The 27,908-nt window shown below is 40.5% G+C and overlaps 1 protein-coding gene across 1 annotated transcript; it reads right to left on the reverse strand.

Moving 5' to 3' along the window:
- Positions 1-2,549: 2,549 nt before the first annotated feature.
- Positions 2,550-27,908, reverse strand: LOC306838015 (septin-2A). Its single transcript, XM_079365937.1, has 12 exons — positions 27,784-27,908; positions 21,777-21,824; positions 21,093-21,192; positions 20,920-21,006; positions 20,315-20,438; positions 19,339-19,473; positions 18,836-18,953; positions 6,469-6,570; positions 6,185-6,330; positions 5,908-5,991; positions 5,761-5,818; positions 2,550-3,587 (listed from the first exon to the last, which is right to left on the reverse strand). The coding sequence occupies exons 2-12, from the start codon at positions 21,801-21,803 to the stop codon at positions 3,522-3,524; spliced, it is 1,047 nt and encodes a 348-aa protein (XP_079222063.1). The 5' UTR covers positions 21,804-21,824; positions 27,784-27,908; the 3' UTR covers positions 2,550-3,521.

Below are 27,908 nucleotides of genomic sequence, written 5' to 3' on the forward strand. Positions count from 1 at the left end.
TCTGACAAATCTGTTTGCAACATGACCAGCTTATATTGGCCATCAGTGAGGGGGCGGGTGAGGACAAAAATCACGAAGGTGGCAAACTACTTGACAAATTTGGCTCTAAGGACACTAAAAAAAAAGCGTTACACTATACCAGGTGTGTTGCAAGAATTATAAAGAGCAGTTTGTAATTAATAGTAGAACTCACTTTGTTACAAATACATTTAGGACTTCTACAACATTTAAACTGATTGTTGTTGTTTAGAAGAGAAAAGTCATCTTAAAGCAGCATCCAGTTTTATCTAATGTTCAAATGTACCGAGTATTCCCTTCAGGGCAATTTTCATCAACTGTACACGCCTACATTTACGTTGTTTTGATTAGTGTCTAAATAAAGAACATTTACAAAAAACACTTTTAAAATGTGATTGTAAGAATTGTGAGATAGATAGATAGATAGATAGATAGATAGATAGATAGATAGATAGATAGATAGATAGATAGATAGATAGATAGATAGATAGATAGATAGATAGATAGATAGATAGATAGATAGATAGATAGATAGATAGAAACAACTACAACAACAACACATCTGTCAAAATTGACCTATCAAGACTTCCTACAGCAACAGCAATATAAAATACACTGGCCTCTTTCCTTCCTTTACAATCAGGTTGGCTTAATCATCCAAGCACACTCAGGCTCAGCACATGCAAATACTCCTCCCCAGTCAGTAGACACTGCATGTGAGGAGGTAGAGAGGAAGTAGGGGGAGGAGGAAAGGTCCAGGGTCATCCGAGATGCGACCTCCCCTGCAGGCTCATGTGGCAGCTGTGTTTCTTAACAATGCTCGGGAAGGTTTTAATAAAGGTAGCCAACTGTAATCACGAGTCGTGCTGATGCAACCCTGACAATTTGATCAGTCATCCGGTGGACACAGTGACCGATCGTCGCTGATAATTGTTCACGGAGTCACGGAGGAGAGGATGGATGCTGCCATTTGTAAGGACCATGTTGGCTGCTCGCCGGCCTGCTCCACATATGCATCTAAAAATGAAACCTCACCTCCTCCCTCCGCCTGTCAGTCTGCTGATCACAGCTCAGCCTGTGATGGCATGGCTGCCGTCATAGCTTTATACATGTATCGAACATAGCCTATAGGTGTAGCCTATAGCAAAAATGAGCGAATAAAAACGCAAATATTGCTGCTGATGCTGCTGAACCATTGGCCATGAAATGCGACAATGACGGCCAAAAACGGCCTGTACCATGAATGCCTTCTAAAAAGCCATTTAAAAAAGGCTAAATAATTGTACAAATGGGTGTCTCTTACCTCTGTGTTCTCATCTATTGGCCATCACAGGATGGATGGGGAGGTGGCGCAGGTGCAAGGATGCAGAGCGACGCCCAGGGGACACAGAAACATGAAGCAATCACTGAATCGATCTTCAATAGATATATGGCTGAAAATAAAATCCGGAAACCACGCTCACCTGTTTTGACAGGGATCCGGCTCTTGTACCTAATGTTGCTCGTCATGTTGACTGCTCTGCTTCCCTTGATTTGACTGAAGCGACGGCTCACAGAAAGCAGCCCCCCTCGCCTCGCTTCCAAACCCCGAACAGACAGCAGGAGGGCGGGCCGAGCTGACAGATGAAAGCCCCTCCTACTCCACGCAGCAGCCTCGGCCGCTCTCACTGCCGAGCTTACTATGAGGTGGTCCTACCAGGTGCCATGAGGTGGGCTTGGACCAAAACAACAACCTCACACTTCAATAATATATTAATGGAGAAGATTACACCTAATCCTTCAGGAGGATATCTTGGGTTTCTGTCCCTGAATAATACTATTTTGAGTAGGCTACATTATTTGGACCCACACATTTTGCCTGATAAATCTAAAGGATGATGATGACGACACAAAAATGATACACGAGCTGTAAGAAGTAACATAAAAACTCCCAAAATGAGAGCGCACAAATCTTTTCGTTGTGTAGGTAAAGCTCACAATAATTGTCACTTCAAAATTAAAGCATAAACAGTTAAAATAATCAGCTTATAGTGATGACAAACAAGTGAAATTAAACAAATGGTCAAACTGCTGAAAACACTTACCTCAAACTAATGGAAAAAAAACCCAGTTTAACAGCAGCCTAGTCTAAACCCAAAACTGAATTGTTGACATAACTATCTAAACATGTGGTGAAAAACATAATAAATGCTTAAAATGTAAGCTATAGTAAAATACACAATGTTTAAAAAAGACTTTGTGTGAAGACTGAAAATATTCCAAATAAATATGTTGTTCAAAGTAACACTGGACTCAAGAGAAATAATGTTTGAAACAAACTTTATTAAGAGAAGTACAAAAGTTTGAAAAAACAAGTTTCTACTTGTGGATGTCAAGACTGACAGGATGAATATTCAAAAATAATTGTCTCTTAATAAGTTCAAATTAAACATTTGCATAAGAGAGACAAACAATAGTGAAACAACATTTTGCAGAAGAACAGTTAGTTTCTCTAATAAAGAAAAAAAATTCAGTCTCACAGAAAAACTAGAAGGAGTTGTTTGTTTTTTTTTCAAATGGGAAAAAGGCTCATATACAAAACGATGACACTGCACATGGAGTGTACAAACAGAACACCAAACACAAACACTACTGAATAACACTTACAGTTACTTGACTGATTTTGTTGATTAGTGTTCAGTCTGTAGTTTGGCACAGACATTTATATCAGCAACTCTTGATGGTAAATACACATATATTAACAACACTTTGTTTATTTTATTGAACAATAAGCCTCGTTATTTCATTTTAGAACTGAGCTATTAATTTAATTTATGAAAACTGTTGAAGCTTTTAAACCAAAAAGCTAAGAAAACAACTTGATTATAGAGTTGGCAACAAAACAAGGTTACAAAAGAAGGTTTCTAGTTTAACATAATTAAGATCACATTTGTTTCCTTGAAATCAGACAAGCTCATTCTTGTTCTCAAATCAAACAATTAAACTCATTTATAACCACATTTACTCATGGCTGTCATGATCATCTACTGTAACAATCCTAAGCTATTAGCAACATTTCATTGTTTCATAAACAAATTCCTTTACCCGATAATATGAATGAGATATGGTGGCAAATGAAGCCTGGACTTGAATGAAATGCACAATTTGTTCAAACAGTATGGTTTTGTAAACAGGTTAGTGTGATTGAAAACATCTTAGTACCGTATTCACTTGCAGCTGTGTAGACAACAATTAAAATCACCTGCTATATAACTGACAGAAGTCATAACTATCCCATAACCTTTGTTTTCATCCTTTTTGATTTTACTCATCAAACTAGTAACAAGGTAACAACAACACGTGAATGTGGATTGTGATAGAGCTGAGCTCCTGAACAGCTGATGGATGGATGTTTAGAGGGAGAAGGAGAACAAAAAGTGGAGTATGAGCTGTGCAGAAAATAGATTGTTATCCTAGATAACAGTGTGTGTGTGTGTGTGTGTGTGTGTGTGTGTGCTTCCCTTTTACTCGTCTGATTTCATCTGCATCTGCGCCTGCATCTGAGCGATCATCTCTTGCATGCGTCTCAGCTAAAGAGAGGAGAGAAAAAATGAAAACAAAATAATATTGATGAAGAGTCAGAGTTAATGTTATTGAATTATTAATTCAATAACTTGGTTCAAATGTTTAAACCTGCACAAGAGGATGACATGAGACAGGACTAGAAGTAAGACTGAAGGTTGAAAACAGAAGATTCAAATTTAGAAAAATGTTTCCCCGGTGGGCAATTCAAATCAATTGTGTTTTAATGCAACTCTGCAGCTGTCGATCACCATATAAGTGCTCTCATGTTAAACTGTCTGAAAAAAAAAGCCTTTACGAGCTTCAGTAAGTAAAACATCATCGATTACTGCTTGACATCTCTTTTATGAATGGTCTATTTAACTTACGAAAAAAGACAGACACCACGACACAAAAGGTAAAGGTCAGAGTAAGAGTAAAATTTAAAAAATCATTTCACTTTTTAATTAAAGTGAAGAATTGGACAACATGAACGTCAAGTCGCCGACAGGAAAACTACAATGAGCAAGAAAAGAATCTATTTAGTGACAAGCTAAAAAAAGAAACCTCATGACAACACGAATGTGTTCACATGGTGTAGTCATCATTACTCATGGTTGTTCTGCACTCTGCATTACTGTAAATGAACTGACCATAGCCTTACTGAAACCCTTACTATTTAGAGGTTTTCTGCGGGGGTCTATTTTAACTCAGAGAAATAAAGAGTGCGTCAAACGTTTCAGCAGATATAAGGAAGATGTTTAAAATCAATAAGGCATTCAAAAAGAAATCATGAATAAATGATGGTCAGCATGAAACTAAATGTTAATGCTACAGAAGTATTCATCCATAAAAGATTGAATGATCTGAAAACTCGTGAGCAAAGATAAAGAGGAAGTGAAGCTTTCATTTAAGCGATGACGTCTCTGTAGCTTTCTTTAACATATGTCGCCATCTTGTGGTCGAGTATGGAACTTGAAATGATGTGACGTCACATATTTTCTTGTCAATGATACTGTATATAGTATAGGGTTTTCACCTCTTATAAGAAAACGTGGACAAACTTCAGCGGGTTTTCCCTGGTTCAGGTATTTAGTCTATAAGCTCACCGACCCAGAAAACACTCATAGGTAATGCTTTATTGTAAGGCTGCTTCACTGTCTAAAGGATCTGTGTAAATGTTGCCCTGACCGACCTTTAGTCTGATGCTAAATATAAGGGTCATAGACATTTTCAGAGAGAGCACTTTTAATAATCAATAACTTTTGTGTTTTAAGAAACAACCAGGACTCAGGTTTTTTACATCCTGTAATTGTAATATTGACTTTACAAATTTAAACATAGTTAAATGATTATTTTGAAATGTTACTTCTTGATATTTCTTGATTTGTTTGCACGCCTGTTATTCATTTTTAAACCTGAACATTAATTGGACATCTTACTTTCTGTGCTCTGACTGAGTTTGTCGTTGTCATTGAAACATTTCTCATCATTATTACAAAAACAAAGAAGCACTCTTCAGGAGCGTTAAATAATGGTTGTTTATCAGCTTCTTTCTAAGAAATAAAAGGAAATAAGGGACTTGTAAAACTACATCTAGGAACAGTCCAGGAACAGTAATCCCTCAGTTATTGTAATGTGCCTTCCTCCCAGAAGAACTGACAGCATGTAAACAAATAGACGACTGTCTCTGCAGCTTTGCTTTTCACTCCTTCATATTACTGAGGTCATTCCCATCATAAATCTAGGCCAGAACTTCCAGGCAGGACATGATGGCATATCCTGCCTAGGCACATTGTTTACAAAAAGCTCTGATTGCAATCGCCTTGTTGCACTGCAGAAGCAACACAAACAGACCAATCAAGAGCAGTTGGGAAACAGATGATGTGTGCATGCTCCATGTCACAGAAGGTAAACAATGGCAAATAGCAGACTGAAAATTAATTAATTAATTATAGTCAAGCATGCCGAGAAGGTTTCCAGGTCTGACATTGGGGGTCTCGCAGCTGGTAAATGAAGGGGCTTATTGAAAGGGGCACATGATAATGCTGTAGTGATTGGGAGGTCTAACTAAGATGACAGGGCCTAAAGCCAGGAGAGAGGGAGAGAATAGCTACAGCTACCAGTAACCAGTTAACACTCGTATTTAAAGCACTGAGTGGAATAAGGAAGATTGTTTCCTTTCCTCTCCCGTCTCCTTACCTCAGCCTCTTTCTGTAGCAGAATCTGGTCCTTGTCCAAAACATCCTCATCCACAGCCCTGAAGAGAAACAAACACAGCAGAAATCAAGCCTGAGTAGAAAGAGAGCAGCACATCTGTTGTTTAAGTGACATGAATCAGTGTCCCACCTGCCCGCTTTCTTCAGCCTCTCTGAGCGGAAGTTCTCATAGTGCAGATCCTGAGTTACCTCCTGAAGGTCTTGCATGTGAGTCCTGCGACAAACAAACATGCAGTACTTCATTTACACACTAGGAGGCAGTATCAATCCACTGTGATCTTATTTCCTTCAGTCTTTTACCACCAGCTCGAGGGGAAAGATGTTTGGTCAAGGTTTTAAAAGACTTTCTTTTCAAAAATATTTTTTTTACTGAAGGAGGTTGTTTTTTTTGTGCCAGAGATACTCACACAAGCATTGTGCGAAGTTTGAGGAAGTCGTTGTGCTCAGGGTTCTCCACTTCAACAACTCCCCAGGGGTACAGACGGCCACGAATCTTCTTCCCCTTCACCTCAATCAGCTGGTTAGAGCCAATCACAGCAAAGGGAACACTCGCCTGGAAGAGATGATGGAGGTTAATGGGTCCCCCGAGAGAAAAATGAAACAGCGGATCAGTTGGAAGAAAAGGTATCAAACTCTTAATGAGACGTGTCGTTCTGTAAGTGCTGACATGAGCTGTGTGTCCCTTCATCACCTTCAGGACTCTGGTCTGCTCCTTGAACTCCTCGTCCTCGTCAGAGTCGGCATCAGGGAGCTGATAAATTCTGATCCCCTGCTCTGCGATCTCATCCAGGATCTGTTAGGTGGAAACAAGAGAAGATCGTCTGACGTGCCCCACTGCACAAGGAGAACTGCATACTATGACAATATCAGAGGGTCAGGTTGGCTTTCTGGAAACAATCTGTACTCAAAGAACCACTTCACACAACAGCATCTTTACCATCAAAACCACCAAGGACCCCTTTAGATATAAACATGTTTTAAACTACACATGTTATTGGTCTTCATACTTCCATTTAGTGTATTGTAAAAGCTTGACGTGTACACATTATTCTTGTTTTTTTCAGCACAGTGCATTTCTTCTTGTGCCTTTTCTGTATTTACATGATTTGTACTGAACTTGTCGTTTCTTTTATCTTTAATTCAGGTCTGATAATATAACCCGCTTCTCTTTGGTTGTGTAGTCGAAAGATTTTAGTCGCCTTTACACTGTGAGTTATAAAACAGCTGCTGCTCTGACCACCAAACAGAAAGTAAGAGAGCGTTTAAGACTAATAAGAGGGTGTGAGTGAGCACCTGTTGTTGCAGCAACACATTTAATTAAAGCCCCCCATGAAGGAAAAGAGGGCCGAGACAGGAAAGGGTAGGCAGGTGAAATATTTTAACCGTATGCAAGTGTGTGTGTGTGTGTGTGTGTGTGTGTGCGTACGTGTGAGAGAGTGTGTATGTATGTGTGTGTGTGTGTGTGTGCGTACGTGTGAGAGAGTGTGTGTGTGTGTGTGTGCGTGTACGTGTGAGAGAGTGTGTGTGTGTGTGTGTGCGTACGTGTGAGAGAGTGTGTGTGTGTGTGTGTGTGCGCGTACGTGTGAGAGAGTGTGTGTGTGTGTGTGAGAGAGAGTGTGTGTTCTCACCCTCCTTTATTCCTGTGCTGACCGGTAAAGAAACAAGTTAAAACAAAGGAGCTTTCTTCTCTGCTACCCCACAGGGACAGTTGTCAGTATTTATTATTCTAAACATCAAAGCTGCACTTTACTTTTGTTTTACCGGGTACAGCGTTTTTAAATTCACAATGTGGTCTCATGTAATGCAGCCAAAAATGTCAAGTGTTGTTTTCCTGACTTTTTGGGGACTTTCATGTACTGTAGTGTATAAAAGGACAGTGGTCAGTCAGCCAGGAGCCTGGGAAGTGAGAACAGGTTTTCCTACCGAGCACAGCTTCTGTTTGAGCCGTTGTTGTGGTTGTCGCTTGTTTTCTCAGTGAACTCTGTACGCAGTGTGAGTAAGATAGTGTGCGCACGCGGGGAGACTCAGGTATTGTTGTGCAGCAGATCTAAAAACAAACAGGGTTTTTCAAGACGCAGAGGAGAGTGCGACACAGGACCAGAGCTTCTATTTTTTTTCTTCCTTCACTGAAGCGACAGCATGTACAGACCGGCTGAACGTGGAGGCTGAATAAACATCACTCCGGCCGGCGAGGCAGAGCATAAAGAGTTTTGGGAAACTGTGCACTCAGTGGGAAAACAAACACAAATGACACAATGGCAGGGAAAAAAAATGAAACAAACATTACACAAGAAGATAAGATGGAGAGAAATTCACATACAAATGCAGTAAAACAGGAAAACATCAAACTGTAAGAACACTTGTCAACTAGGACACAGGACAACTAACGCAGAGAAAAATCTTTTGTGAAGAGAGAAACTAGCACGAAATATCTAGAAGCAACATCTGGTCATCACTCGAACATGAGTCCGTTGTCTGCGATCATCTGTTTCCATAACCTCTGTTAAGCCAAAAGCTGCAAAATGGCTGTTTACCTGAAGTATTTTGTTCCGTAACATGTGCTTAGTACAGCCTGACACCTATAATCAAGACCTCTCAGGGATCATCACATGTCAAAATCACTGCCTGCTCCAAATCCCTGTTGCCTACTGCTGATTTACAGTACACAATGTGGGCCTTAATCCCTAATGTTACACCAGTTCTTCTCCTCCTCCGGCTTCTCTCTGTTGTGTATTTTCATTGGCACCGAGAAGTTGGCAGTGTGAGCCATTTTGATTTTATGACCATCCTGTCCAGCTATCATACCCACACAAACACAGACACGCACACACGCACGCACGCACGCACGTGCACGCACACACGTACACGCACGCGCACACGCACACACACACACACACACACACACACACACACACACACACACACACACACACACACACACACACACACACACACACACACACAGTTATGGTTGGCCTTGCAGGTCCACTCAATCCTGTCAGGGCAGTGGACAAAAAATATCACACAATACTCTGACTTAGTATTAATTGGAATAGGAAGTCAAAGATTTATCGACAATGTTTCTGGCTCATATCGTTGAATATGGAACATTGTTTTGTGGAATTATTGCGTCATGTGGGGAACTTACGAGAAGTCTAAGGGTGGAGGCGGATGCTGTCGAGTTAGAAAATGGAATAGAAGTGATAGATTGAATCGTGAATCGTTGAAGCAATCGACTTTGAATCTAAGTTGTTCAGTTCTAGGAATAGCAGTATTAAATACAGTGTGGTGGTTGAGTGTCCAAATAAAGCAACCCGCAGCTCTATACATAGACGTAATTACACAGGGTGAAGTCATGGGAGTCATGGCGAAGCAGTTTTTCTCCAAAACCTCCAATCATAATGAAACAGGCTGCAAACCAATCATTGCAGGGATTAACCGTGTCATCACGCCAACCTGCCAAGGGAATAATATTTTTTTTGTGATTCTTTCAATCTCACAAGCAAACCCACAAAAATACGAATCAGTCAAACACCTGCTGAACAAAGAGAAAGGAATCCTGGACAAACAATGAAAGAGGAAAACAAATAGCTCGCAGAAGAAAAGAGCGCTTCAGATGACGATGAACACAGGTGACCACACACACAAACACACACTCATCATGACTCTGTTTTCTCATGTGATGAGGAAGAAGCTGAGCCTCCTCTCACCTGGTGTGGTGTTTAATCTACCAAACCGCAACTCTCCCAGGGAACAATACTTGGAAGTACAATAATGCACCCGAGTGTTCGTACGCAATCAACAACGCAGAGAGGGGGGAAAAAAGGGGCACATAACAAAACAATCAAACTGAATCTGAAGGCCAATCATCATCCCTGGTTGAGATGAGCAAAGACTGAGGAACACAGAAGGGACCAGAGCGGCAGCACTTTTACGTAATGTTTATGTAACATCACTACTGCCTGCCAGCTACTGCAGAGTGTTCATGGGAAAGAAATGGTGCATCATTGGCAGTAAAAGCAGCATATCTGATCAGCTCTGAGTTGCTTGAAAACATTGTTTTCAAAGTTATGAAACCCCTTGAGGGACAGGGGTCCCTTTTTTTCCAAGACGGCTGAGTTTATTAAAAAGAAAAAAAAAAAGCGATGTTAAAGCGGTTTTAGCGAGAGCTCTTTGTTCCTGACGAGATCTGTGTAGATCCAACTGTGTTTCTACTGAGGGGAGAATCAAATAACAGCTTACTCTGCAGGACGGAGGTGAAAGTACCCAAAGAAGCATTTAGTTGAACTCATTCGGTTCAGTCTAACACTGATGTTCAGAGTTCATTAGCGAAATAAACAGAGGACACATAAACAGACAACAGTACAGTATATGTACAGTACATAATAAATAATAGGACTATTTTTATCATTCAAAAATAAAAGTCATTATATAGAATACATAGAAATAATGTCTCTTATAATGTTAGACCCAGAGGAAGCTTTGACTACAAACTGTGTTCAATAAGTGCTTCATCTGCTGGCCTGTTTAATGACCAGATGCTCCGTGAACTGTTCTTGTTAGCTCACGCCGACATGTTTTCATTAGAATGACATGGCAGAGAGTAAATGACGTGAGTTAAAGCTCATGTGGGGGAACGTTCAGCTGTTTATGAAACACACTGAAATAAATACTGATGCCTCATTATGAGATACCAAAGCATACCATATCAGTGACGTGATTTTTGTACTTCTATAGTTATTTGTAAAATTATACACAATGCCTTTAACTTTAATCAATAACACACGTGTCCAACCATAACCTGCTTGTCACAACACTCTCCAATATTATTTGTTAGAATTGTTTTAACTGGAAACCCATATTATTTCACATTTCCATCTCAGAAATGTTCCATAGTCTCAGAGGATCAGTGAAAGCAAACATGACCAGCAGGTCTGATAAACTCCAACCGTTCAGCCAAAAACACTTAAATGTGAAATATGTGTCCTGGATAAGTCAAAATATGGCCTAAAATAAACACCAACCCACTTTTTTGATAAGGACTAAAAACAAGTTAACGAGTACCAGCATCTCCAGCATTCAATCATGAGACTGGAGTGGTAAAAAGCCTTTAAAGTTTAATATGCACAATATATAAAAGTGTGAAGTTGTTTCACCATCTTAGGGGGACTAAACACAATGTTTGTATCTCCAAAAGAGAGGATTCAGACAGACCCTCACACTGTGGCTCTTCAGTGAATCTGCAAATACATTGAATAACCTGAAGAATACTGAACTATGTGTCACTGTGACACACACATCATAACCCACAGTTACAAGTTTGCATGACAAACAACTGTTTGATTGAGAAGAAAAAACCTCATTCCTATCCAGATTACTGCTGATATTTATCAGTTTACACTTAATGTGCTCGCCTCATAATACATGAAAACAAATGTTTCACTCGTTCCAGGAAATGCCTTTCAACTGACCGTCTTTATCCGCCTGCAGGGAGTTTGAGGGGATGAGGGAGCCCCAACAATACCTGGTTCAGGGGGGTTCTTAGGGATTTGGCCCTCATACAAGCCTCCTGCACAAACACACACACACACACACACACACACACACACACACACACACACACACACACAGCTACAGTAACGATCGCCTCACTTTGTGAAATAGTCAAATCTGTCGTCAGGAAGCAGGATAATAGAGGGCAGAGTTGTGTAGCTCCGGGAGGCCGGTGGATCACCACAGACTGGAGGATATCATTCAGACCATCTATGGAGTAATTCCCTCAAACTTTTCAAATGTCAAAAAGTTGCCATAAAACACTAAATCCTTCATGTAGTGTTACAGGGAAAACAATACCTTACTGTTAAGGGGATTAAAGACACTTTCAGGCATGCACAGAAAAACATTCCTCCTATGTTCAGTCAGGGTCTAAGACTGAGCGGATGGTCCAGACTGGAACAGAACAGCTGGATTCGTTCCAACAGGAGGGGCTGGACACTCCAATTGTCTGGGGTAAGAATTAGTATAGTAAAGACCACCCACCTCTCCCTCTGATCAAAGAGCATGTGGGCGAACAATCAGGCTATTCATGTAATATTGTAACTGAGATTAAGAAGGTGACAGGCTGAGTTTAGGATTTTAGATCTATCAGATTGTGTGACTGTTAAAGGGCTCTCAATGGTTAACTAAACGGAAACACGTGACTCATTAGCAGAACGGCAAAGTCCGGAAACCATCTTTTCAGGCCGACCCTCGATAGAGGAAACTTCACACCATGGTATGCTTGTACTTTCTTTTCTTGAGAATAGATGATTGTGTGAAAAAGAGCTGCTCGCATTATGGGGGAAAAATGTACATTTATTGTTTTAAAATCTGCAGAGACCTAAACATACCATGGCACAATGAGTGCCAGAGGGCAGATAAATAAATATATCCACGTGTTTGAAACACTGGCAGGAAAAGGCCCGGGCAAAAGTTGCCCAGGGGGTCATACTCTTACACAAAGCACACACCTACACACACGGGAGGAATGAAGTAAACTTCTTGAACCTTTCCTCAAACTCACGTTATTACGGATCATCAACGAGTTACACACCTGCTGCACACACATTACATTTTTTAACTTGACTACTCAATTTTAGAAGTTGACCCTCTGTGTTTAAACTGTTCTCTGTTTTTGCCATTTAACAAAACCCAGTGACATTACTGGCCGATACAAAGAGTCCGGCACCGTTTATGGCTCCCAGCGGGGCTGTAGAGCTTGTTCACACAACAGGACTTTCATGGAACTACTGGGGGAGAGGACAGAGAGTCGGACAAAGAGGGGAAAACCGTGAGAGTGTCTTTGCCAAGGGTGTGAATTATGGCATCTGAGAACATATAGATGGAGGGAGGCTTCTGTGGGAGAGAGGGAGCAGAGATGGACAGGAAAAGACGAGAGAGAAGAGATAGGGGAGATAAGGAAGATGAGGGACCTGAGGTGAGATGTGTGATGAGGTCACAGAAGGGAGGGAAACGGTGAGGAGTATAGGGAGGTAAAAAATAAAAAAAGTGCTGAACTATTGTCTGCTGATTGTGCAGGAAGAGAGGAGGAGCTGGGTTCTCCAGCAATCTTTGACCTCTCGCTTACAAGGACAATGTCTCGTCTTTAAGTGAGGAAAAATAAGAGACAACACCTCGAGGTATGTGCGGAGAACGGAATTCAAAGTTTTCATCTTTCAAACTTGCTTTTTTCTGTTTGAAAATGTAACATCTGACATTCGGGTTGCAGCCAAATACTAGAGCTTTGAAAACGAAAATCAGGTTAAAATGGTCGTGAAATGTCAATTAACATACTTGTGTTCCTAAGTTTTTTTCTAGTATGGCAGATGACTGATCAGATGTCTAAACATCCATCTCGCTCTAGAATTTACAGCATTGAGATAAAACATTCTTTGGTTTAAACTGCATTGTGGGCAAAAGTGAAACATTAAGTGAAGTTAATCCCTCAAATGATTTAATATCTGTAAAAGTAGATTTTTAAGATCCAATGATCTTCTTATTATCGGTGCACATTTTTCTCTTAGGCTTAAGAGGATCCAAATGGGTGGGTGATAAAAAAAAAATCAATAATTAATCTGTTCAAACCAGACTGTAGACATGTTTATTTCTGCTGTACAGGCAGGTAATAGGAACTCTGATGTTAGACCTACAGGAGGTTCCTTGGCTTGGACACTTGAGGAACTTTCACATCGGCTCATTTTTTCCACATTGGAGGTTACCATTCGGGTTAGATCTACATTCACTTCTTCCTTGCAATTCCTACAACTCATAGTATCAATCAGATGTATGTTATAGTTTGAATACAATCAAGTACCAGTTGAACATATAATTATTGTCATTAGCTTTTACTTTGCAGAGTATCTGTATTGTCTATTCAAATCTAAAAACCTGGGTAAAATATCAATGTCTCTAATTTCTTAAAGCCAAGGGTGCAAATCCCCAAAACAGAGAGGAAGCAACTTGTCTTCAACAATAGAGCTATAAAAAAAGAAAGGAATTTTGTCTCAATGTCATCAAATCTAAGTTGTTGTACCTTTTTAATGATGAGAAACAAACAAAGGCACATAAAAATAACACTCTTCTGATCAGACATCTGGATGCATCTTTCCTTGTTTTTGCTTCAATCAGGATTCCAGTCTGAACCAGCTCAGTGCCGTCATCGATGTTCAAACAGAAAACAACCAGTCCAAAATCCCTGCACAGGATATGACTATAAGGTCCCAGACTGAGAGGATCAGTCCCTCAATATACCCTCCTCAGGGCAACTTATGAGCTAGAAACCACAGTGACCCTGGTGAAGGAAATTGGCATTAGAGCAAATTAAAAAAAAAAAAAAAAAAAAAAGAACACAAAGACGAAGAGGAAGAAAGAAAAAGGCAGCGAGTGAGGCACTGCCAGGAGAGGAAGGACTGAGCGAGAGGAGAGCAGAACTAAGACGATGAAAGCTGAACGCTGGGAGGTTTGTTAACTTTGTCGGTGAGCCTGAGAAGCAGAGGGCACCAGGTTGTGTCTTGTCAGTGGAACAGTCCTAACATATGGCAGGAAACTTATATTGTTTTGTACAAGCTGCTTCCCCTTTATAGACGGAGAAAAAGGCTGTATGAGCCTGAGAGAGAGAAAGGGAAGGTCTCATTTATGAGACACAAACAGCTCACAAGGGTGAAAAAGTTCCCTTCCAAAAAAACCAAACAAATAAATTCAGTGAGAGGAGAGGTACACTGGGGGTTATCAATCATCCTGGAGCGCTCAACTTCCTGGCAGGTTCCTGGCTGCTGGTGCTGTGACCTCAAAGGAATTTTGGTGCCCCACTGCACTGTACAGGACCGCATGGCAACAAGGATCAGGCACGTATACCTAAGAGCCACTCCAGCTTATCTGATCAAACAAACAAATACTCCAGCCAGATATCTTTGTTCTCCTGAAAGACACTTGAAGAGATGAATGAGCGGTTCTATGACATTTACCAGTTACAATCATTACGTTAACAAGCACACAAGAAGCCACAACACTGTGATCACTACAGGTACGAAAATCCGAAGCAGATTACTCCTGCCAGCCCCAGAGAAAAAAAAATCTGCACAAAGTTGGGATGAGTTGATGTGGGAATGCCGAAAGTAAAACTCAAGAAAATTCAGCACAGGCCAGCAGCCAGTAGTTATCATGTTCATAACTAGGTAGCTTGTTCACTTAATAAATCTGCCTCATACACTTTTAATGCCTACCAGTACTTGCTTTTCCTCCTGTTTGTTCAGACTGTGAACATGTCCAATTACACTTGGCATTGATATAAAGGCTAAACACTCTCATTATAGCGTCTGACTCTCTCCCTTCGTCCGCCATCTTAAGTCGTGTCTTGCCTCCTGAAACTCCCCTCGCTTCCATCCGACGGGTCTCTTTAAGCAGTGAGGGACGTGTGAACAAGCAACTCAGGAACACTGCACGAGCTGGCTGTCCTGAATTTACTAAACATTTACAGGAGTGCGAGCGTGAAAACAGCCTTAAAAGGTATGATGATGCCATTTTTAATATCGTCCTGCTATATGTGTTGCACCGTTTCCTGCTGAAAGAACATCAGGATTATAAATGCAGTGTAGGTAGTAATAAAAATAAATAAATCTGGTTTCTCAAATTAAAATGAAACTGCTGAAAGCAGAGACCATAACCCAATTAATTCAATGCATATCGAGCTAAGACAAATACCTGCCAAAGATCTCATCCTTACTTTATTTCATCTGAATGTTTTAACTGTGGAAAATCACAGAATCTATTCTCAAAACACACACACACAAATACATATATATATATATATATATATATATATATATATATATATATATATATATATATATATATATGTCCTGTACAATCATACAATCAGCACAGTGTAGTGACACTGTGTCTACAATGTGACACTGCAGAACCCCAGCGTACCCATTTTGAAAAACAGCAGATTAAAGTCATGCATTCCCAAACTGTGACCAAACAAGAGATTATCCGCCCTCCTTGGACACATAAGATGCAATTTCAAAACTTTCAGAACATATCTCAATTACGATGCTGTGAATCCAGGAACTCACTGTCATAACAGTCAAACTAAAAAAGATGGATTTTATTGTTGAGAATGACAATTTTATGAATTTAGTTTAGAAGTTAACATTTGTGCGTTTGTGTGTGTGTGTGTGTGTGTGTGTGTGTGTGTGTGTGTGTGTGTGTGTGTGTGTGTGTGTGTGTGTGTGTGTGTGTGTGTGTGTGTGGGCTTGTGTGCGTGAGTCAGCAACTGATTGCTCCTGAGTGTACAGTGGGAAATGTCTGTTAAGGGAACACTTAACAGAGCATGTGAACAAACTCATTTAGACAGATAGTGCAGCTGAGAGGTCAGATCAAAGTGATAAGTGTGACAGAATTTCCGCTTGCCCACTTGTTCAGCAAAAGATGTCAAACAAAGAACTAAATGTAAAGCAAAACAAGAAGAATAAAAAAATGGAGTTTTGTTAAACCTCTTATCAAAAGCGCTGACCTTTTACATGCTGCCAGCTGAACCAGAAAGCCAAGAAGCTAGGGGGGGGTTTCTTTAGTTTGGGGCGGGGGTCAGTGGTGGCAGGAAACATGGTTTTGTTCCTGTTAAGTGCCAGAGGAACACTCAGAGGTTTGAGGAAGGTCACAATACAAAACAACTGTAGAGAGCAAGATTCAGCTGGTAGGTCTTTTAAGGACAACATAGAGGAATAATTTCACCTCACCCAAAATCCATACTACTGAAAACACAGACATGTTTATTTATGTTTTATATATTTTTTATATATATATCAATATATTTTTTTTTATTTGACATTATATTTCTACATTCCCTGTGTATTGGCACATTTTGAGAGTTTATTGCATGGGCTTGTGGAACAGTCTTTATATTTCCATATGAGCATGTGACAGATACAAATCTGGAATCTACCCTTATGTCGCAACTGTGAAATCTAGTTTTCTTAGGAAAATGAGAAAGAAAAAACATGGCCCTGTCTTTCTGAGATGCTGCATCAGCGACTTTAAGCAATCCAGCAGTTTCTTACAAAGAAGAGCCTGACACCCTTCCAGACCACCGGCTCCAAGCCCTGAATGAGAGGCAGGCGGGAGGTCTTGGCATGTGCAGGCAGGTGGGGACACTGGGGCTGACTTTCCATTAAAAACAAAATGAGGTAATCTGATTAAGGTTTTGCCTCATAATGTAAGAACACAGTAGATGGTCAAAAAAGTTACCAGAGCCTAAAGTGACAATTTAATGTCCCTTGGTGTGACTTAATGAACCAAACCCCAAAGACATTCTGTTCATACTGATTTGAAGCTAAGCACACCAATAACAGCTAATAATAACATTCTGAAAGCCAAAGCTTCCCATAATCTGGATATTTCTGTTGTGTGCTTGAAAGTGAAGGGGACTTTTTGTATTTGCTTATGGGAGTGTTCAAAGATACTGATATTTTAGAGGAATGTTGTGAAATGTTTGTGCACATCCCACTGAGGGCAGAATTATGTGTGCTTAAAGAAACCTTCAGGACTTTGTGATGTACTTCTGACTTCTTCAAGCCACAAGAATGATCCCAAAGATCAGAAACATGTGGAATCAGTGGAGTTGTTGACATGTCACAGGTTTCAGAGGTTGATATTAATATTATATTTGAAGATTAAAGGGAAAGAGTTTGTTGATTAGCAGTAACATAATCATACATATGCCCCCCCCCCAAAAAAAACACACACAAAAAAAAAACATGCACAATCTAAAAGGAAAATGCATAAAAACTTTAAATGACATCAGGCAGTATGGAAAACACGTTTGTAATTATCATCTTATTGGTTTTATAATAGTTTCTATTTCTGCTGTATTTGAAATTATTGTGCATGTTCTTTATGTGTGTGATTGTATAAAGAAGGTTGAATGTTTATAAAGTGATGTGTCTCTTGTTTGATGAATAATTACAAAAATCATTTGAAAAGAAATTAAAGCTGGAGAACCTTTGGCAGAAAGTGCACAGCCATGTCAGCGTTTAGCATGATAGTGTTCAAATGTATTCTTTAACTTTAAGCTGTTTATTAAGGAAAATGGATGCATTAGAAGGGGAAGGGGAAAGTTTATAGGAAACAAAAGACGAAGGTGCTGATTCATCTTGCATGAGAGGTAATCAGCTGAACAAGTTGCAGTGAGCTGTATGCAGGTGGTATTGTAATACTGCGTCTTTCCCTTCTCTGGAAAGCAGGAAGTGGAGGAGCGTGCAGCCCGGCAGATATTTGGGTCACCTCCAAGAGGAAGTATCTGAGACAGTTTGAAACTGGATGAAATGTGCTTACTATTATATTCAACACCCTTTTTTTTGCTTCTCTTGTACCTTTTACTGTTTCCTCTGCTATGCTGTCCCTCCCTGTACTCAAATACAATCTGGCTGTATCATCAAAAACACAAAATGTACGCCTTGCAATCCTGCATAAACAAAGGGATGTCCACATGTGCGATCCCACCACTATGAACGAACGCCAGAGACCCCAAGCAGCCAATAAGGACATACGATTTTCATATAATCAATGAATTGTTCAATGAGCCACTTCCTGATGGATAAACCATACCATCAGTTGGATAAAAACAAAAACAGAACACTATAAAGTACCTACAGTATGATCCTAATCATTGGCCAAGATGAAATCGGAAAGATGATATCTTATTCTTAATCAATCATACTTTATTTAGCTTCTATCAAAATCAAATGCATTTTAAAGTGTTTTATAAGGATTGAAAAACAGCTAGTGCAAAAATGTCTTTAGATTATGAATCGTCATTACAGGATTATTTAATGATTGTTATTTACATACCCAGATAAAAAGCAAATTTAACTACAATTTTGATCAATTAAAAGAGTTGAATTTCACTTTTCAGTGAATATGAGAATACCGTGTGTGTGTGTGTGTGTGTGTGTGTGTGTGTGTGTGTGCGTGTGCGTGTGTGTGTGTGTGTGTGTGTGTGTGTGTAGTCACAAACCCACCCTTCTCTTCAGACGATCCCTCTCTCTCAGTGTCAGTGTGTCAGCCTTAGCGATGACCGGGACTATGTTGACTTTGCTGTGGATGGCCTTCATAAACTCCACATCCAGAGGCTTAAGACTAGAAAAGAGAGGGATCATACAAAAAGTAATGAGACACTGTATAAAACGACAGCATACGCAGAGGAGAAGACAGTCATTTCAAATAATAAAAAAATGAAAAGGGGGACACAAAAGAGATGATAAAAATGGAGTTGATGTTAGCAGCTGTTAGCAGCTTTCATAGGCAGCAATATATATTTGTCATTTAAACATAAAATCAATTCTATATTGTCTGCATTAAATGAGTGCTGGTGTTTGCACTCATAATTTAAATACATCAAAATCAGGATTAAAAATAGATCTGATTTTATTCTACAGCTACTTCCAAAAAGATAATTTTTACAGTCTTGAAAGTACCACAGAGGAGATCAACCATGGCTAGCTGTTGCTGTCTGTTTGTTTACCCGTGTCCGAAGGGAGATATGAAGTAGAAGCAGCAGTGCACCCTGTTGTCCACGATGTGTCTTCTGTTCAGTCCACTTTCATCGTGAAGGTAACGCTCAAACTGATTGTCAATGTACTGGATGATGGTCTTAAAACTGAGATCAGACAAAGAAAAAAAGGCAAACGATTTAATCACCATGAACAATCAATTCTACCACCAACAATCAAAATAACTTCAGCCTCAAGGAGGGAAATTTGTGCACATCACTTTAAGACAAGGAGAGATTTTTCCACTGTCAAGAAACTGGGAGCAGAACACTATTTTGTACTCCAACAAGACAAAGTAGTGTGTTTATTACCTGCCTGGAGATAAACATTGCTGTCAAAAATTATGTATCTCCACTTTTTTTTTAATTGATTTTCATTGGTTTCAGTTGAAGAGGTTTTGTTTTCCTCTGTGACCTGAGATACCCTTTACACTCTACTGAATCAACTTTTTAAAAAAGATGGTCAAAGTATGTTTCAGGCTCACATTATAGTACAAAAATAAATGTGTAGACAGAATCATGTCTCTATGTTGGTCGTGTCTGTTAAGTAGCCAAAAATCTGTACAGCCCATTTCATTTAGTAAAACACAACTTTACTCTGTCCTGATAAAAAGCACTTTGTGTAATCCTGTTCTTACTCCTCATGAACATTTCTTTTTTAGCCTTTGACGGATAGAGTTTTCGTCTATGAGTGTAGCAATACAATAATGTCAGGAAAATCAAAAGGAAGCAGTAGAGGGAGTCCACTTTGACACTGCTAACACGAGAATATCACACCAGCAAACACACACGGAATGCAGAGGGAGGAGAGGTGGGAAAAAGGGAGTTGAGATGATTTTTAAAAAAGTGAGTTGTTGAGGACAGGAGGGAAGGATGAGACAACATGCTCGACAGGAAATCTGTCCCATGTCGTTATCACTCCCTGCTCCTGCACGGCTCATTAACACACCAGTCCTGGCTGTTGATGGCATCGCCGTATCCAGGGGTGTCGACCACAGTGAGGCGAAGCTTTACTCCTCTCTCCTCGATCTCCACTGTTGATGCCTCAATCTGCACCGTCCTCTCAATCTTCTCTGTGCAGGGGAAGTACAAGAATAATTGGTGGGCAGCGTTACAAACAAAGCACTTCAGAAACTGAATTCACAACATTAATTCGGAGAAGTCCTTCCAATAACATGCGCTTATACAAGCCACAAACTATTTCAAGAAGGTGGATACGCCTTTTGTAAATGAAATCATTGGTTTTGTCATCTTAAAACATAATTTCTGACAGATTTATTTTTTTTCTACACAATCTGCACAGGGAGGGTCTGCAAAACAAGCCAGAACCTGATCCAAGTCAAGTCAAAAGAAAGGCAGGGTCACATATTGAGACGAAGGCATTCCCAACATTCCTCTTTAAATAATACTCTGCAGGAGACATTGCTGCAGACATTACTCTTTTATTACAGTGTGCATATCAGTGTGTGTGTGTGTGTGTGTGTGTGTGTGTGTGTGTGTGTGTGTGTGTGTGTGTGTGTGTGTGTGTGTCTCAGTGTGCACTGGGAGGCCTACCTGCAGCACCAGGGATGTAGCGTTCAGGGTAGAGATCAGTGAGGAACAGGCTGTTTATGAGTGTTGATTTCCCCAAACCAGACTCTCCTGAAAACAAAGAAGGTAAAAAATAAAGTTCTGTTCTCTGAAGAAACCTTAAAAACTAGATTAATAGGAAAACATTGATCACTCACCAACAACCATCAGGGTGAATTCAAACCCTTTTTTCACAGATTTCCTGTGCACTTGGTTTGGAAGGTTAGCAAACCCTACATAACCTGTAGCATCAGGGAACTGTGGGGCACAAAAAAAAAAAACATACTGAATGTTCAAAAAGTGTCAAATATTGAAGAAGTCATTACAATATGTTGAATCAAAAGGAATGTGGAGTTTAACTTTGTTTTGATTTCCAAAGTTGTATGACTTTTTTCAATAAGCAAATCTGTAAGTGAGTCAATAAGAGCGAGATGGATGATGCTGCCTCACTTTAACATTTCAACAGGCAATAAAGCCCAGCCATGAAACACTATACAGGATATCCCCTCTGGATGCCTGTGTGAGCATGTGCACTTGAGATTAAAAGTGCCATGAATCTTAATGACCACACACACACACACACACACACACACACACACACACACACCACACACACACACCACACACACACACCACACACACACACACACACACACACACACACACACACACACACACACACACACACACACACACACACACACACACACACACACACACACACACACACACACACACACACACACACACACACACACACACACACACACACACACACACACAATCTGTCTGAATTGAAGGGAAGAGCTGTAAAGGAGGGGACAGTTCTGCCTGTTACTAACCTTCCCTTTTTCTCCAGACTGAGACATGGCTTCTGTTTACTGATGAGCCTGTTGGTGGAGGAAATAAGAACAGTTTGAAATAACAGATGAAGGTAACTTTCCCTCTACAAGCAGAATAAAACCACTTCATCCTCTCATCTTGTTTACATTTGTCCTCGTTGTACACTCACTGAAGTTTCTCACTCCTTGATGTTTCATTTATCCAAAGTAAAACCTACTAGTGATCAGATTTGAACAAACAGCAAAGGAAAGGACACTTCATGCAACCATACACCGGAGTCATGTTCTGGACTTGTATTCATATTGAATACAGGTTTGATTTGGTTTTTCTTGATTTAGATGAAACAGATTTTCTCTCACCCTCCAATCTGTTGCTGCTCGGAGTCATCTCGCTCGTTGTAATATTCACATTTTTGGCTCGACAAAATAATGTGGCTCTTCAGACATTTTAATTTGCAAATTAAGCCACTTTGTTGACTAAAGGCCATTTATGTTTCATCTCAGAAATGTTTTGTGTCTGACCTGCTCTGAAGAGTCTTTTTTTTAAACAAAGCTACAAGCACAGAAATCTACAGCAGTGTTGCAATATGAAAAATACAGCTATATCGTACTGCAGGTTTAAAATTGTCTTTTATTATCAATTGAAGTACATCCCATCCTAGTGATGATGTGTGAATATTCATTAACTGTATTTTACTCTTAACTAAAAATTTCCCTCGGGATCAATAAAGTATCTATCTATCTATCTATCTATCTATCTATCTATCTATCTATCTATCTATCTATCTATCTATCAAAAATGAAATAAAAGGAAGGTCCTAAGTCCCACACTGACTGAACTGCACATCACAGCAATGTAAACAAACAAACGAATGATGAAGCCTCGCTGGTAGCATCTTCAGTTGTCGTGAAGTGCTCTGTTTGAGACCCTCCTCTCAAAGAGGCTGCGCTACATCAGGACAAAAAGCTGCCCCCTGCAAGAACAACAGTTCCTTCCTTCATCTGCTGTCAGCCTCATGAACACGTGCACCTCGTACTCCTGCACCACCATATGAGGCCGAGCAGACGACAGAGTAACGAGCCCCCCTGATAAATTAGCCATGTAATGATTGAGCAGGAAGAACAGGCTCCATTTTATCAACAACAGTGGCCTTTGACAGGTGGGGGTGTGATAAGCATTGGAAAGAGGTTGGCTGCCACGCTCTGCCAAAAGGAGATGCACACTGGTTATGTAATGTCAGAGGTGGCATGGGAACCTTAACTGACCGCTCTCCTCTGGCGTGTGACCAACACACGTTTCTGGATGTATTAGATGGCGGTCGTGGGGGGGGGGGCTCTCTATCTTTATGAAAGTGGGCACAGACCTCTCTTACTGACGGGGTGATTTCACCGAGCCCACCGGGAGAACAATGGCTGTTTATCCCTCTGGTTCCTGAAGCTTTTCCTCTACAGGGAGGCTCAGCTGAGGCAGGAGGGAGAACACGTGCCTCTCCCCTGACCACATTCAGGACCCACAACATGCCAGGACTGCACCGGGGGGGGGGGGCACCAAAGGTATGGGTCGAAGAAATATCGAATGTCGAAGTATAGCAGTGGTCTAAAAGTAAACCTACAAACATTTCATTTTTCTACGTTTCACTGGACAGACAGTAATGATGTTCAGGAGCAATGCTAGCAGCTGTTTGAAGGCCTTATACTCGCTCTAAAGGTGTTTTATGATGAAAGCGTACAATACAACATACTTTCAGCATTTCGCCGCGCGTGCGCCAGACGTGTTTGCCCGCTCTGCTCTCAAATGTTTGAGCACGGAGGTACAAAGTGTGACAAGGAGGACTTTGGTTATTGTTTTGATTGAGATGGTGCGTTCCATGAACCTCTGAATGTGGACCTCGAAACTCTCTCTCTCTCTCTCTCTCTCTCTCTCTCTCTCTCTCTCTCTCTCTCTCTCTCTCTCTCTCTCTCTCTCTCTCTCTCTCTCTCTCTCTCTCTCTCTCTCTCTCTCTCTCTCTCTCTCTCTCTCTCTCTCTCTCTCTCTCTCTCTCTCTCTCTCTCTCTCTCTCCACTGATTTCTGGTGGCTAAACCAATCAGGACATCGCAGAGGCAGGCTCTACAGTGTTGTATGGAAAAATTGGAAACTCTTATGAATACATTGTGGCTTTCCATTTCAATACAAAACACATTAGTAGAGTACAAAAACATATATTGGATTACAGCTGGCTTATATTGAACCATTTCAGATGAGATAGATAAATAAAGTTGTCCTCCTATGAAGGGGATGGGTGGTGAGTTTAAAAAGAAATAAATTGTGGGCTCATGTATTATAAGATTCTACGGCTTTACATTTCGATAACATGAACAGTGAATGTTACATCCTACAGTCCAGAAGAATTCTTGTAGAGTACCCCAGTAATGAGTCCGTAAGTCTAACTGTAAGTGACCCCCCCCCCCCCCATCAAAGGGGGGGGGGGGGGGTCAGCTTAGTCTTAGGCGGCAGTAGCTCAGTCTGTAGGGACTTGGGTTGGGAACCGGAGGGTCGCCGGTTCAAGTCCCGGCACGGACCAAGTCCGGAAACTGGTCTGGTAGCTGGAGAGGTGCCAGTCCATTTCCTGAGCACTGCCGAGGTGCCCCTGAGCAAGGCACCGAACCCCAAAACTGCTCTGGAGCGCTCGCTGTGGGCAGCCCCCTCACTCTGAGACCTCTCCATTAATGCATGTCACTAGAACCCTGTTTGTGCATGAGTGTGTATCTCGGCCTATGTGTGTGTTAGACAGAGTGTAAACCGAATTTCCCCTCGTGGGATTAATAAAGTGTAAATTACAAAGCAGTCTAGAACCAGGTGACCAAGGTTACCAAGTGACCAACCAACAATACAAACTGTGAAGCTCACAATACAAGATTGTTGCTTTCTAAATATTTAAATCCTTTAAAACAAAATAAAGACCATATAATGACCCATATTTGTAAATAAAATACAAATGTAATCAGTGTAGTGGCCCACACAGGCACCTCCATGTGCATCTCACACGCCACCAGTGTTATTCCCCGACAGGCTCCGTGGGAACCAGCAGCAGATTAATTAAACCGTTCCAAGATTGTAGCTGTAATATCACAAAGACAACACAACAGGACAGACAGGCAGGAGGCACACTTCAATAAGACTCGCTTAATAAAAGGGCCATCTAATCGGCTGGGTCACTGAGCTGCTTACACACACGTACACACAGCTATCAACGGGCCAGACATGGGGAGATTAAACAGTTAGGGCCAAAAGGGAAAAATGCCACCTTAGTTAAGCCAAAGTTGTTGGCATGTCGTGCATTTACAGTTGATTTATTGTCTGGCCTGACGCCATGAAAGGCTAGCAGAGCTTGTAGAACTATTCACCTTCCTGACAGGCATTGACGAGCACACCCGCTCTCCCTGGATTAAAGACCTGATGCTCTTATTGGGAACATTGAAACAATCATTTTACACCATGGAGATTTGCTGAACTCCGCGGCACATCAACAAAAAAAAAATGTGATTTACTGGCAACTAATCACAACAGCAGGAACACCCCGAGTGTGTGAGCATATTACACTGATGTTTGGCTCTAAATACACACACTCTTAAAAGGAACAGGGTGGGTTCAAAGTGTAATTAAGTAGCCCCTGTGGACCAGAGGTAGCGGTGGTGGGCAGTAATAAAGATATAATAGTGGCTTTTAGGCCGTTGTTTTGGGCCCACTTTATGAGATGAGCTCGGAGAGGAAAGAAAGTTACAATAGTCAGAAAAAAGCCCTTTAACTATGAGGAAACCAGCAGGCTTGTTTATAACACCCTCAGAGTTTAAAGCACAGGATGGAGCGTTTATGATGATGGGGACACGGAAGGAAATGAGTAAAAACAAGCGGGAGTCATACAGCGAAAGAGTAATATCCTGAGACTGTCTTACTTTGACAGCTGCAGTGTAAAAATCAAACTCTAAAAAGATGACTGAATGTGAAACTAAAAACTGTGGGCTCAGATTCCTTTCGTCATGTTTGATAGTTTCTGTGTAAGTGAGTATATTTAGTTATTGGTCATGAATGAAAAAATAAATCCATGAGAAGTGTTTATTTACCATATAAATAAAATATGTTATTTTTTAAGTATGCCTCTCTGAATAATATCTTAGTAAACTATAAAAAATAATCTTTGTTTTCTGAAGTGTGAATATCATGTTGACTTGTGTCAAATAATGATGGAAATTTTTCACTTATTCTAAAAATATTCCATGTATTTGGGCAATTGTACATTTCAGGGACAAAAGACGCATCTATATATTTTTACTATTCCAGGTTGCTATGTTTTGTCTTTTGACATCAGGGATTAAATGAGCAGGATTGTTTTGCATCAATCTTCAAACTTTCAAGCTACGTGATGCTTCTACGTTCTTTCTGGTTCTATTTGCCTGACAAATACTTTCCTAACCACAGATCTTTTCTATAAAGGGATCAAATTAACAAAGAAAAAAAGGTGAAAAAAGGTGTAACTTGTGTCTGTTAAATATGTGACAACAGCATGAACATTTGAAGCTTAAGCCAAAGGCAACTGGACTGGTTGAAGATCTTTTTCCAGTCCAGTTGCCTTTGGATCAAGCTTCAAATTTACCACGGCCTGGATGACTGAGAATCTACAAAGAAATAAAATGTTAAATATTTATGTGAAATAGAAGAGGTTAGTTCTGTTACCACAGTTATTCTGGCACACATAAAGTTTCTAAACCTGTGTTTTAAACACAGACTAGTGGACAGTTATCCTGCTGTGTAATAAATATTGAAATTTCTGAGTTCATAGTTCATGTCCACTTTGGTTTGTCAGTGTGAATCAAGTTTTGTTTTCCCATTCACACCATAGCGCAAAACGATAGGAAACATCTCCTTGTAGTTCAAAGTGTCAGACAGATGTCTTCCCTATAGCGCTCCTGTGCCGGCCAGTGTTTACGAGACTGGGTCACAGGAAGGGGAAAGGTCAGGGAGCGGTGAAGGTGCAAGATCACTCGTCTCTCGAGGTGTTGCCCCTCTGATAGAAAACTGATCTATCTTGGTAGAAATCTGTTGTTTCTGAAATATAGGGCAGCTGCTGGGTCAAGATTAGGGCTTATTCAGCCTGTGTGAAATATGAATGTTTTTCCTGAGCCAAAACAACAAGCAAAGATGGGTGATAATTTTTCAATAGTGGCCCCGGGCCACATCCAAGATTGGACGCATAATGAGAAAAATGTTATTCTTTCTCATTGTTATTCTAAAGTTTTCTAAACAGAACATTTATTTTCATCCAAATATGCTTTACAACCAAAGGTCAAGGATTAACGGATGTTAGAGAGCTATTTCATAGTCTAGGAATGTTACAGGGGACTTATAATGAGAAATGTGTGGAATTTTATATGTTGCTGGTTTAATTTTTATTTAAATAAACTAAAATGTGAGTCCCCCTTCACTTATTAAGTAGAACAAGGACAAAGGACACTCAATGTGTCCTGCAGCACTTTGTCGTAGCCTATGCTCTTATTATGTAAAAGCTTAGCTTAAGACGAACATTTGAGTGGAGCCTACTTTGAAAACTGAAACTTTTAAAAGACTTAACTGAAACAATGCTTGGGTCACCTGCCCGGGGATTTTAAATCATGTAGGCCTATGTGACTGTTCCAGTATCCACCACACCCAGTCTGTCAGACTGTGAGTTTAACAAACATCAACTGGGACAATACCCGTTCTGTGCTTCGTTTCATGACGTAACTCCTTTAAATTTATTTGAAAAAACTATTATGATAAACCGATTTAAAGACCACTGAAACTTTGTTAACTTTAATATTAGGCTACATGTGAAACTTATTCAGCAACAGTTGTTGCCGCGACTGGTGTCATGTTTCCAGTTAGTTGTAACCAGTGTCAGACAGAGTCTCCCTCCAACCTGATCCTTCCCACTCCAATACTTTCAAAAACAACAACAAACAACAACAACAAAACACAGTGCGGTGCCTTACCTGATAATAACTTTGAAAATGTGTAAATTAACAGAAGCTCTCTTCCTCTTGTCGTTGTCCCAGCCCAGGAAGGGAAACCCGGAAACCGTCCCTCGAAGTCCGCCCTCGTCCCGACAGCGTTTCAT

The sequence above is a fragment of the Symphodus melops genome, assembly GCF_947650265.1.
Source record: "Symphodus melops genome assembly, chromosome: 1".
NCBI classification, from domain to species: domain Eukaryota; kingdom Metazoa; phylum Chordata; class Actinopteri; order Labriformes; family Labridae; genus Symphodus; species Symphodus melops.